Raw genomic sequence first — 13898 nt, forward strand, 5'->3', positions numbered from 1 at the left:
TAATATTGCAACGTTGTTTAGATTTAGTTTTGAAGTAAGTATATAAGTAACGCCCTATATCAGAGCCGTTTCCATACAAAAGACATCAACGTCGTCCTGTTTGCCTCCTTTGTTTGCAGGCCCGCCTTTCGGCCTTTTACTGCCAGGAATTTCATTGAGGAAATATTTGTGTATGTCCTCGTGAATGTTCTAGACCTAGGCTTGTTTAAGCGTTGCTATACAAACGTACATTTATAATGAAAGTGGTATAGGGATAATCGATTGTAAGACATTCCTATAACGTACCTATATTCCACAAGTTACGAGTACTTATAATGTATCCGTTTTAAGAACAGTTCGTAGAATTAAACTCGTACAATAATTAAAGAGGACGGATTTAAGTTTCTTATATTTATTTGAAAAAATAGAGCATTGCTCTGGGTAAGCGTGAACTGGGTACAATGAAATAAAAAACCAAAAAAAAAATTGCTACCAGTAGATAACACGGAAGAAATGGCAGTCACACTACAATTTTGTGCAATAATAAATACATGTAGATACCTTGTAGTAAATAATAAACTGAGAACAAAGTACAGCCTTGACCTTGAGACATGCAGTTCATCCCCAAAAACACCCCTTTCGTGTGCGTCTAGCCGCATCACAATTAAAATTACGGCATTGCACTTGCCAATTAATTGTTTCCAATTACGACTTACCTAGCGGGGTGCTACATATATAAGGGCGCAGGCTTTGAACCACAGCATTCCGACTTTAGAAGTGGTGGTGAAAACACGCTTAGGCGAAATTCTCTAGGCGAGTACTGACTCCCAGCAGCGCTTAGATAGTTCGTTTGAGATCTCCCAACCTTAGTTTTAAAAACAGTAATCATGCAGTCATTGGTGAGTTTGTGTTTAATTCATTATTTAATCAGTCTAGCTTATGTCTTAATATATATATATATATATATATATATATATATATATATATATATATATATATATATAAATATTTAAAAAAAAACATTAAACACATTAATTTAATAATATTTGGGATTAAAATAACTGGGAAATTAGTAAATTAACATTTATCTACTATAAAGATATGATTAATTTTTAAGAAAGACTTTTATTTTATAGCCAATCCTAAGAAATTATAGGAGAGGCTATATTTAAATACAGTGTTATCAAGAAAGTACAGACAAGACAATAATATTCAAATAGAATTAATCAAGTACAACAAAATTAGCATAAGTGCCATAAATCGTAATCAGTGTAGGATTTAGAGTAAAGTCGTGGTTACTTTGGACAAATTTGTTGAAATATTAGCATAAACTACGAATATGTAATAAGAAAATCAATATATCCGTTGAAAAATAGATATAAATTCTTGATAGGATCATTAATTTTATTTAACTAAAGATTGAAAGCGAACTAAAATGAGAAAAGCAGAAAAAATAATTTTCATTAAGAAATTTTGATCAAGAAAGAACATTTTGTATTTTCGATGAACAGCTAATGTTTTTCAGTAAATGGTTTCAAAAAGACAAACCGGAAGAGCCCAAACCCGATATTCCCAAAATTATCGATTGAAAGTTCCATCACCCTTCTATAAATAGGTATATCCCTCATATATCAAGTCTCTATGTTTAGCGGTTTGGGCTGTAAATTGCCTGTCAGTCAGTCACACAAGTCTTTTATTTATATAGGTTAGAGAGTTTTAAATAATAATATCACTTTTCCGTGTAACAATCACAAATAAATAAATGGCTTTGCCATCGTCTTCGTTCGTATGGATTAATGTGTTTCAAAAATCTCGTAGGAATTTGTTGTTTCGTGCTAAAAAGTATTTTTTGTGTGTTTGTAATTGTCAGAACAAGGTTTGTGTAAAATATTTTTCCCGAAGAAGAAGACAGTTCCCGCGGGACGCGGACGAAGTCGTGGGCAACAGCTAGTTTTTAATAACACCTAAGTTCCTACTCATCATACATATGTAGATAGATTATTATATAGTTACGTTTACCACTTGGGGGCGGTATCTTGGGCGGATTGTTGTATCTACTTAAATTTTAAATATTGTGTCAAGGTCGATTTTAAAAGACAACAATGCATTTGATGATTTATCAATTAATTCATGTACATACCCGGCAGTGCTGTCGCCTACGAGATTGCATGTCGATAGTCACATTACACTTAGTCATTGTTTTGATAAAAGTTTCATTTGCATTTTAGTTCTAACATTTTTTAACGTTGATAAGCTTGATTTTTTTTATAGTTGGCAAGATGACCTACCTTTGCTTGACTCGTTCTTTCTTCTTCGCTCTTCTTTTTCTTTATCCTGGGTTTCTCTTCCGCACTTAGACATAGTTGTCCGTTGTACATGAAACCGCTGGTGGGGCTCTCCGCTGGATTACTCTAGCAACTAGCAAGCCAAGCTCACTCCAGAGTCCAAGCAAGCCACCCAGGTCGGCAAGAACTTCAGGAAGTGTTGCTTAGGAGAAAATCTAGGCTTCTCGTTGGGCAGATGCATTAAAGCAGCACCTACGTATTCCGGTGTCACGTCGTTATCCATGCATGCTCTGCATAGAGGGCTGTCGGTGGAAACCTACATGCCTAACTCTCAATATTCTGGGTGCAGCAGTTGAGTTGTTGACATAGGAGGGTAATGGGGATGATAACTATGTCAAAAATAAATTATTTCTTAGCAATTTTTAAATAGAGGGTCTTCCAAAATTCGTAAAATCCACATTCGCTGCTAGTTTTAAGTTTGATAAACATTTTAAACTATCAATTTAATTAAAAAAGTACCTACGTGAAAAGTTTATGAGGTCACATCTGTATATATTTCATACAAGCCCCCTTAATAAGCAATTGTTTTGACGTTTGATAAAAAGTCGCTTATTTGACTAGTAGTCATCATCCCTCCATTTCCGGAAGCACTTTTCTGAAAAATTCATTCACCATTTGAAAACATTTGAAAATTACATTATTCCAGACGTTTTAGAGATTAGGTTATATAATATTTTGTTGTCCAGTCCGGGCAAAGTTGGGGCATGTCGCTATTATATTACAAATACATAATAATTATTCTAATAGTCATACTAATTATACCTGAAATCTATTCAATATTTAGTTTTTATATTTTCTCTACAAAAATGTTAATGTTGCTCCTAAAATTTCAAAAGAAAATAAGTACATACTCAATTTTCTACATTTGGTATCGAGTTCGTTTTACTTATTTTAACGAATTGGTCAAGGTTCGTCTAAACAGATGCATGAAAGAAATAAGAGCAACGCCGCAATCTAGTTAGTGTCAAAAGGTGAATGAAAAACTCTGAAAGACAAACTTACGCAAAAGTTGTGGGTGGCTGCCTTGCGTGAAGATGATTTTACGCCTCAATAGGTAGAGCAGCATCTTTTCGAAGAAAGAAAATGCTTTTTAGTTTTTATAAATAGTTATTTAAAGAGTTGACGTATTACTAGAGGTACTTATATGTGTCGTCTAGTGTTCTTTGATAACATTTTATAAATTTGCCTGTTTCTGCTTTTATTTTGCCTGTCAATAATATTATTGTTTTTATCACTTGCACTGTATGCAGCTCTTATACGAGTAGTAATTTAAAAAAAAGACAAGTAAAAATGTTTTTGAACTTTCAAGCATTTGTCGTTGTTATCGTCTGATGTAGGTACGAGGTGTGCTTGAGTGAAATTACATCATTAGGTAAGTATAGTACGGTATAATCTATCTCCATTCCAAATTTCATCCAAATCCGATCAGCCGTTTTTGCGTGATTGAGTAACAAACATCCAAACATCCAAACTTTCACATTTATAATATTAGTAGCATATGGCATTTTTTTGCTTGATTATTACTTTATAGATACGTAAAAAGCTTAATTTACACGTTTTATATACTTTTTCTTGTAGTTTGGAACGATAAGTTAATTTAAACCATAAACGATATTTAATTCGATGTGTGAACCAACACCAGACCAATAAAACTCGCTTATTTGTCAAGTTTCTCCTATCATTAACAATCATTGCAACTGACCGCAAAGTCGAACACACTCCGATTGAGCGTGACGCGGGCAATAAATAATTTCTATCGCGAAATTTTACTTATAGCTAACCTTCGTAATATTATTGACCTACTACTGTAACGTCTGTCTGTCAGCTAGCTTTTCGCGGCCACGGCAATTTTGAAGTTCCATCCATTGAACCGATTTTGAAGAAATTTGGCACAGAGAGCTTGCATGCCGGGGACAGACATAAGCTATTTTTTTGTGTTTCCTCAAAGGAGATTTTTAACTATATTATAGATTATATTGATCAATGTGAAGTCGCGGGCATCATTTGCCCGGCGGGCACCTATCTAAAATTTCAATCCTTTGTTTTATTAGTAAATCTTAAATAATCTGCATAACATCTAGCGTATAAGTTAGTAAGACGTTTTCTCGTGAAAATTTCAGACACCAGCAAACACCAAGTAACCTTCGGAAAATCATAACACTTCCTCACGCCCACTTCCTTTCTTGAGCAATGTAACTGGTTGTGCACCAGTTCACTGAATGATAATTCCGATCCGTTGCAAAAGAGACGTTTGCAACAGAATGCAAAGGCGAATCGATATGAGGTCCACGCCTTCAAATTATACACTTGCTTTGTTCTGCCCATAGAGCGATGTAATCATTTTCCGAACATAATACTCCAGTTTTACCGCAACAATGATAATAAACAGTAATTTCAGTGTCTATGAAAAAGGTAGTCGTTGCTAGGCCCCAAATACTGGAAAAAAATCTTACAAGTTAAAATAATCTTACATTTTAACATGTCTTTTGCGGTTTTTTACGTAACATTTACTATATAATACACCATACACCACCCCTACTATACCATACTACACCATAGCTACCCCAGAAATAGCTATTTTAAAGCATACCTACAGCTGTAAAACAAAGCATTTACATTAAAATTACATAAAATACATTACTCTTATTTATGTTATTTGTTCAATTTCACTAGCATTTACATATTAGTAAGAGTAGTTTCATATATTGCTATATGCGGAACCTCTCGAATATTCTACTATACGTCATAACGCATAGTTCATACAAAAGTAGTACCAGGAGAGACTTATATCTACAATTAACTTTAATATCATTCATGTTCACATAAATGCAAATTACCAAAGCGACTCGATGGACTCGATATTGTTTCACAGAATTCATAGCATTTCCAAATGTCAAAGGATCTTTTCCAAAAGTAGCTCCCACGTTGCTCCTAAGTATAAAGGGAACTAGATCGACCTTTAACGATTGACCGTGGCTATTCAATTGGTATTTCACAACCATCGATTGTTCATGAAACGACGACGGGGTGGTGCAGATCTTAGGTAGGCACCTATGTATAGTTGAAAGGTTTCGGAAAAGAGCCTAATTTATTTAAAATATTATATACCGTACCTACTTATGTTAGAATATTTTCATAAAAAAGAAAAGTTCTTGTTCTTGAAGAAAAGTGTCGTCTGTTACATAGAAATGCAGCTAAAACTAAAGGGAAACTTCTAAATTTCTTAGGAAAATGGCGAACTTATAAATGGTTCGATGCATACTTAGGTACATCACATGTTCCTGTGTTGCTTAGTTTTGGTTTAAGGCATTATTTATAATTATACGAGACTAATCGATGCATAACAGATACTCTCTATATGGATAGTTATTTATTTCTCACTTATATTAGGTATATATATACCTACCTGATTATATACAAATTTCTGATTTAGAAAAAATAGTCCTATAGTTACGCGATACTGCGACCTGTCGCGTATTGCACATAAATTATTATGTGACAAAGAAAAAAGTTTTAAACTAGAATTTAATCTTAGGAATAAAGAAATATAAAAAATATCAGATGTCAGAAGTCAGAACTAAGTTTCGCTTTTTAAACTGGAACGCGATCACGTTCAAGGCACGCAAGTGTTTGTAAAAAAGTAAAATACCTTCTTACAGTGTTGATTTGATAATAAATGGCCCAATTTTAATTTATAATTAACGTGTGTTAAAATTTAATTGGTGCGCAATACAGAATGTACCTATTACAGTCGGTTAAATGCGTTTTTAATTTTGCTTCCATTCGGTAAAATACTTCTAAGATGCAAGATGCAACTGCAATTTTATTACAATTTATCTTTATGAATATATATGAAGTCGTAGGTATGTTGGAAAATGTTATACCCATAAAAAGAGGCTTAATGTAATTTGAAATGCAGAAGTTATATAAAAATATCTGATCCAAGACGTATTTAAGGCAGAAGGCCTTCATTCGATGCAGAATGTAGAGCGAAGATCCGCCACGTTGCTCTCTGTGTACTAGTTCTGGTTGACCTAGCGCAGAACATCTATAATTTAGGGTAGCAAAAAGTGGATTTAACCATGTAAGTAGGTATAATATTTGTAATCAGATGGTATCCTCTTGCGAAATACTTTTATGGTCAATGGTTAAAAGTGTCTCCAGGTATAACGCAATTCGTATACATACTAATATTATAAATTCGAAAGTGTGTCTGTCTGTCTGCTAACTTTCCACGGCCCAACAGTTACACCGATTTTGATCAAATTTGGTACAGAGTCAGCTTACATTCCGGGGCAGGACATAAGCTACTTTTATCTCAAAAAATTAAAGAGTTCCCACGGGATTTTTAAAAAACCTAAATCCACGCGGATGAAGTCGCGGACATCATCTAGTACAAAATAAAAACACCATAACCATAACCTACCTTCATTTTAGCAATGTCCCTCAATGAAATAAGTGACATAGTTTTATAGAGTTATACATCACTGCATTGTTTTCAAAATCTAAATTCAAATAAACCTCGCGGTCAAAACTGTGTTTAAAAAAATGACATGATGATTAAGATTAATGAATCATGTTACAATTTTCCATGAATAGATAAATGTAGGGGCCATTTCGATATTTCTACAAAAGTAACTCTTAATAGGTAGAGCTACGCAATAATCTAGTTTTAAAAGAATAATGGAGAGTGATGCGACATTTGTTACACGTTTTTGTTATTATCCATTCGCTTTACCTTTGCAAATCACAACAACTGGCTGTTTCTACAAAATTGTTCCTGCCCACTTGATATTTGAAATGAACACATTGTAGGTAAGCACCTGCCTGTATACTTAGTCAATCTATATTAATTTGTATATTTCTTCGTAAAAGTAAGCTACTTGTTTTTTTTAAAGAATATTGTCCAGTTCGTAATTTCTGATATTTTAGTTTCACTCTAGGGTTGTTTTAGTTTTACTTTAGTTAGGGATTTAAAAAACTCAAATTCACGCAGACGGAGTCGCGGGCATTAGCTAGTTAGTGATAAATAAGCTAAGTTCGGAATTATAAGGGAATATAAACTAATTTCGGAAACTTTTCTGCGACTGCAAAAATAAATTTGTTAAGTATTTTAAAATTGTATTCAAATTACAATTTTTCCGATTAATTTTCGTTTAGGTAGCGTCTTTCATTTCAAAACATTAAATACCATCCAAATCGTTGATGCTGTCCGTGAAACCAATTAATACTTACCTACTTATAGACATTGTGCTGCCACCCTATCTTTACGTGAAGGTAAAAAGTTGCGGTTTTCGTACGATATTGAAATTCCAATAAGTGCGTGCGGTTTATTTTGTAATAAGATATAGTTTCCAATTGTAACTAGAGTCAGTAACTCTGTAACACAAGTTAATATAGCTTGGCTATTGATAGTGTTGTTAATGACTTTGTTAGTCATATCGGTAAAGTATCTAATCGATAAATAATTGATTTAAGGCTTGAGACTAGGGTCTAACGGGCCGTTTTAATTGTATCGTTAAATTATGCGAAGCTATGTAGATTTCAACAGATTAATTAAGCTATGTTGAACTGCAAAATCAGCAGGGACGTAAAATTTACGCTTAGGCCAGGTCTTTTTCTATTTTACTTACTTAAATTGTTTTCATAATTCCTACTTTAAAAAAAAGTCTATTTTTAAAATTAGGTACAAATGGTATATATGGTTATGGATAAATGTTGTATTTTCACTAATAATTTCTTTTTTCTTCTTTTCTCTCTCCTGTATCTCTAATCTCTACCTGTAAAATTAATTAAATTGAATTCTCCTAAAATTCGTATTTTTAATGCCTTTAGCTTATACTTACCCTAAATAAAAACATAGGCTACATTTTATCTCGGAAAATAAAAGAGTTTTTCAAAAAACCTTCGCAGACGAAGTCTAGACGCGAACATCATCTACTTAGCCTACTATACATTATTGTTAAAGATTTCTAGAGTCGTGATAGTCATATCGCTACCTGTTACATAAACTTTCGCGCTTACTTCAGATAAATCGGTCACTGTACATATAATTACCGGTTGACTTAGTTTCCCAGATTATCTGTTATCATAGTGCAATGCAAGCCACACCTTTATCACTTAAACTTGCTCCGATTATATGAATCATTTACATCGGCTTTACATAATATTCGTTAAGTACTGGAATTAATTTTGTTTATGGAAATCGTATTGTAGACTAGTCTGATAATGCAATACTTACCTAGTTTATGGCTAGGTTCAACTATCTATAGGTACAAACAATTATAACTGAAGTGTCTATGTGTGCCTTATATTTCTTTTCCCGGGTTAATCTCCGAAACTTTTACATCCACGTAGACTATTGTAAAATTTGGTAAGTCTACTTTTATCCCAGGATAACGAAGTAAGTATATTCTGCAAAATATTTAAAATCTTATTTGACGCGGACGAAGTCGCGAACAAAAGTTAACTAGGTAAGAGCGAGAGGAATTCAAGCACTTTTGATGTAGTAAATAGAGGTTAGATCTATTATACAAACTTTTTTCATTGGGTAAGTAGGTATGATTTTAATTTTAAATCTTAATAAACTTACTTTAACTTATCTTATCAACGCTAATAAAAAAAACGGTCAAGACTGAGTCGGACTCGCACACGAAGGATTCCGTATCATCTTACAAGATATAGCGCGATGTATAAATACGCACTCTGTGAAAAATTCAACTCTCTGCCTATAACGGTTCATGAGATACACAGCCCGCTGACAGACAGAAGGACGGACAGCGGAGGCTTAGCATGAAATGGTCCCGTTGGTGGCCTTCGACACGGGCACGGAACCCTAAAAATGGTCTCGTCAGGTTTTATTACTGCTCCGAATTTCTTAACTATGTTACATTTTTACGACCTTTTCATTCACACTGAGTCTACCTACTTACCTAAATGTCGAAATTAGATTATTAACACAAAACAAAGTGTACGATTAACAATTTACATCAGTAAGTAGGTTCACGAAAGAATTGTGTGAACAAATCTGCATTATTTTGGCCCGTATAACGTAAGAATCTTGGTATTACAGGTTTCCAGTTAATTTTGGCTGAGTAAAGTTAGCAAAGTTTTTGCTACTCTTTCTAAATGCACAACAGCTGACTTTTTATGTTCTGGATAACTGTACCTATTGAATGTAATAGACGGTTCTTTCTTACAAGTAATTCAATTTATACCGGTGCAGTCGATTAAGCGTTTTTAGAACTCTACCTTTCTCAATATACTTACCTATACAAGTAGGTATAGGTTGAAAATACTCGATTGAAAAATATTTCAATTAAATTCATTGATTGCAGTACTAGGTACCTAAAGCTGGAGACTGACTAGTACTGATTCGAGGCGATCTAGTTACAAATACAGGCGACACAGACGGACTTGTAACGTGTGTTTGTTATGTAACCTTCGAGCTCTTGGCTCAAGTGTGCTCCATTTTTTAGGACTTGCGCTTGCGATTTGCTCTCGCGAAGATGCGACCTGTAATGTACCACTCAAAGGGAATTCGCGAAAAAACTGACAGTCGATTGAGCATGCGGCACTCGCCGCGAATGCTAAGTACATAACAAACTGACGTTATAAATCAGTCTTTGGTTTGTGACAAACAAAACCAAAACGCTACAAGTCGATTGACTTGTCCAGCTTAACAAAGTACAATACCTACTTACTAATAAATATTGGAATTGGAAAATAAGGATTGGAAGTAAATGGTTATTTTAACTGACTAGCTGATAGGTGATAGTCGCGAATTCATCCGAGTGGTTTTTAAAAAATATCACGGGAACTCTTTGATTTTCCAGAGTTTTAGTGTATGTCACTTTTCAGGCCTTTAACTATCTGCAAAAAATCACATCGATCCATTGCCCCGTTGCGATGTGAAGGACAAACCAACAGACCAATAAACCAACAAACAAACACACTTTCGCATTTATAATAATATGAGTAGTGATGAACGTCATTAAATAAATTATATTGTTGTAAAAGATTTTGACTGGTGGTGGACCATACATTGTCGTGTCACGGCGCGGCGCGGCGCGTCAGTTGCTTCGGCCGCGACCTACGCGTCGGAATTATTCTCCTCCGTGGACGGAACTCTATATGTCGGCGACAGGTCGAGCTGGAAATCGGGGAGGGAACACCCCGCACAGCAAACGCGGGTGTGCGGGGCGTCCCCCGCCTCATACCCCGATTGTTATCTCAACCTGTCGCGTACTATATTTTTAGGAACAAACTTTACACGTGTCGCTGCCGTAGTTCATTGTCTGTCCAATCATTAAACATTTGATATAAATCAATTTCTGTAATATTTACTAGAAGCAGCCATCAATTAATATCACAGCCTTGTCAGATGTCGGCTCCACATAAGGGACTGCAATGCCCATAATCGTTAAACCACGTTACCGAGAAAAAGATTGATTGCATCGATAACTTACAAATTGTTATCAGCACAAATACCTCACAAATTATCCCACGATCATGAAGTGATTAACAATTAAATACAGACTTATTCGTACATTAAAAATTCCAATTCTTTCTTTAAAAGGTTTATAGCGTAACGATACTATTGATTACATTTTTTTTCTCGTTTTCAATAACTCTACCATTATCAATTATCATTACCAATAACATAACCATTTTGGTACTAACCCATTCTTTTGATTATGTGTTTTTGTTTCATTTAGTGACCGTGTGACCCATGCTCTGTAGTGAGCTGGCGATGGGTTGATCATGATGATAAACCAACAACGATTTCGCTCGGGTAGAATTTCTAAATGTAAAATTTCAAGTTTCTACGCGTATACACTATACATCGATGTGTCAGCTACTTTATAATTCTATACACTCATATAGAAGTTATTAATTTTTAATACATGATATTTAAAAGCAAACGATTGATTGTTACAGATTATCCTCGCCGCTTCCCTCTGCCTCGCGCAAGCATCCTACTACGCGGGCCCGCCAGCACACATAGCCCTCAGCCCCGACGGCAAATACCTGCTCGACACACCGGAAGTAGCACACGCAAAAGCCGCCCACCTGGCCGCGCACGCGCAGGCCTCCACCTCGCACGGAGCCTGGGCGCCCGCCGGCGGCGCCTACCTCGCCGGACCCGCGTACGGCGCGGGCGGACACTACGGAGCGCCTGCTGCTGGTACGATCTTTATTCATACCTACCCTTTTTATTCCACTACAAGTTAGTCCTTAGCTGCGATCTCATCTGCTGACTGATGATGCAGTTGATAGTAACTAGCCACGGCCGTAGCCTCCCACCAAACCGGACCAGAATTTTAATAATAAAAAACTAATTTAGAAATTCTAAGTTCTCAAATTGCTCCGCTGGGAATATATCCTAGAAATTCCCACTTATGAGACCATAAGGCTTACCACTACGCCAGGGAGGTTAGAGGTTTTTAAGGTTAGAGGTGCATGCTTGGACCCCCGACCTCCCGAATAGGAGGTCGAAGTCTGTACACCTACGAGTTCTCCACAATGTTTTAAAAAGTATGTTAAGTCTGCCAATCCACTTTTGGTCAGCATGCCCAAACAGTTCTCATTGTAAAAGTAGAGCCGTGCTCAGTAGTGGTTCATGGGCTGAAATGATGATAATGATTAGGAATAACACAGTTAGTCATAATGAAAAGAAAAAAAGTGCGATTTGTGGGCGGACGGGGTGTGTGATTGGTATGCGTTTGAAGGTTCGAAGGGTTTCATATTTTATTATTATAAAATCAAGTACAGTGTACAATCAACTGTGCAGTTTCAATTAAAATCAAACTAGGTTTAAACAGTTACACGTATATTTAAGTAACACTCATACCTTCTATTGAAATAAACCTAGTTAAGACAGATTTGTTGCCGACAGTAAAATAAAAGTAAAAGTAATCAATTGAAATCGCAACCTGGTAATTGAACAGGCGGTAGATTGCTTATCATGTCTGTCCGATGTAATAAAATGTATGTCCAGTTGTTACAAATGAGATTATGTATTAGATACGACTTACACAGTTTAGTGAAGTTATTACCTTAAGGCTCTTTCTTTAAACATTGTAGAGCCATGCAATATACCTACTCTTTCTTTATAAATAGTTATTTTGTGAATTTAAGGTAGGTAGGTAAAGGTATCTATCTTAACTAGAGGAGATCATACGTTCAATAAAATAAATAAATCTGACATCAACCCAATATTTTTATTTAAAAGAATAATATTAGATGGCTCTTTCTGCGTGGTACTTCCCATTGCTGAGTGACACCTTTCCATTAATTACTTAATGGTAGGAGTTCTCTTGAGATAAGTAATACCCAATGCGGTGGGTATGACTAAATTGACTTAAATAGGTAGGAATAGGAACCAATTCCTTTTTCACCGTTCACTAAGCATATAAGGCTTGTGCGACGAGTTACGACCAAGGAGTAATAATGATAGTTAGTAGCATAGTCCAAAAGGCGGGTTTGGAATCTAATGACCTTTTAAGTTTCGGACGAACCACTTCGAGGCTTCGAATTAGCTCATTTAACCGATCAAAAACGAAAGTTGTTCTCAATTCGAGAAGTTATTTTTTTCTCTTCATTCATTGTGTAATAAGCGCCTTCTTTTACTTATTTGCAGGTCTCATTAAATACGGCCCCGCTCCCCTAGCACATGACGGTCGCGTCATTGACACCCCCGAGGTCGCCCACCTGAAAGCCGCGCACATCGCTGCCCTCTCCGCGGCGGCAGCCAAGGCCTCTCACGGCGGGTACGCCGGCGCCGGCGCCGGCTTGGGCGCAGGCTACGGTGCTGGTTACGGCGCCGGTTACGGAGCCGGATACGCCGGCGGGTACGGCAAGTGGACCGGTCCCCAGGCCCACATTCAACTCACCCACGACGGCCAGTACGTCGTAGACACCCCTGAGGTACAGCACGCGCGCGCTGCCCACTTCCAGCAGTTCGCCCACGCCGCGCAAGCCGCCGCCTCCGCGCCCGAAGAGCCCTGGGATGCCCAGGGTGGTCACGGCGCCCACGGCTGGCACTAAGATCTACCTCCGATTCGGCCCCCGCACTGCCTGATAGTATTTTTTTATACAAAAGTGAATAAAAAACCAAAAAAAAATGTTAAGCTGTATAGAGTTGAATGACGATGTGTATAGCGATGCTAGAGCGATTTTTGTACCTAAATAATGTAATAAAAATCTTATAATGTTACAAAACATTTGTTTCCTTTCCCACTGCTCATAGACTGCTTCAAGGAATATACATACTACTCTCTGGACTGCTTGTCTTGTTTGGAACTGTCAAAGTAGAATTTGTACGTCTCAAAAAATCATTACTTCGTTCATCTAATATCTAATAATGGTCTCTACGCACAAAGATGTCTCTACCCAACGTATATACTGACATTCAAATGAACCCTTTCACTAGTGGATGCTTCGATGCAGAAACTTTTGTTTATTAAACTGTAGAGATACCTAGGTACTTATTTCTATCTCTTATCTCCATAATAATGTCCATAGTAATATCTCTTACGTCCATAATAATGGCGTGTAAAATCCGTTAACGTT

The 13898-nt window shown here is 36.3% G+C and overlaps 1 protein-coding gene across 1 annotated transcript; it reads left to right on the top strand.

The window, feature by feature from the left end:
• Window positions 1-744: 744 nt before the first annotated feature.
• Window positions 745-13547, top strand: LOC117984862 (pupal cuticle protein-like). Its single transcript, XM_034971522.2, has 3 exons — window positions 745-878; window positions 11265-11511; window positions 12967-13547. Exons 1-3 carry the CDS (start codon window positions 867-869, stop codon window positions 13371-13373), a joined length of 666 nt encoding a protein of 221 aa, XP_034827413.1. The 5' UTR covers window positions 745-866; the 3' UTR covers window positions 13374-13547.
• Window positions 13548-13898: the final 351 nt, after the last annotated feature.

Source organism: Maniola hyperantus, chromosome 9 (assembly GCF_902806685.2).
Source record: "Maniola hyperantus chromosome 9, iAphHyp1.2, whole genome shotgun sequence".
In the NCBI taxonomy this organism is placed as follows: Eukaryota; Metazoa; Arthropoda; class Insecta; order Lepidoptera; family Nymphalidae; genus Maniola; species Maniola hyperantus.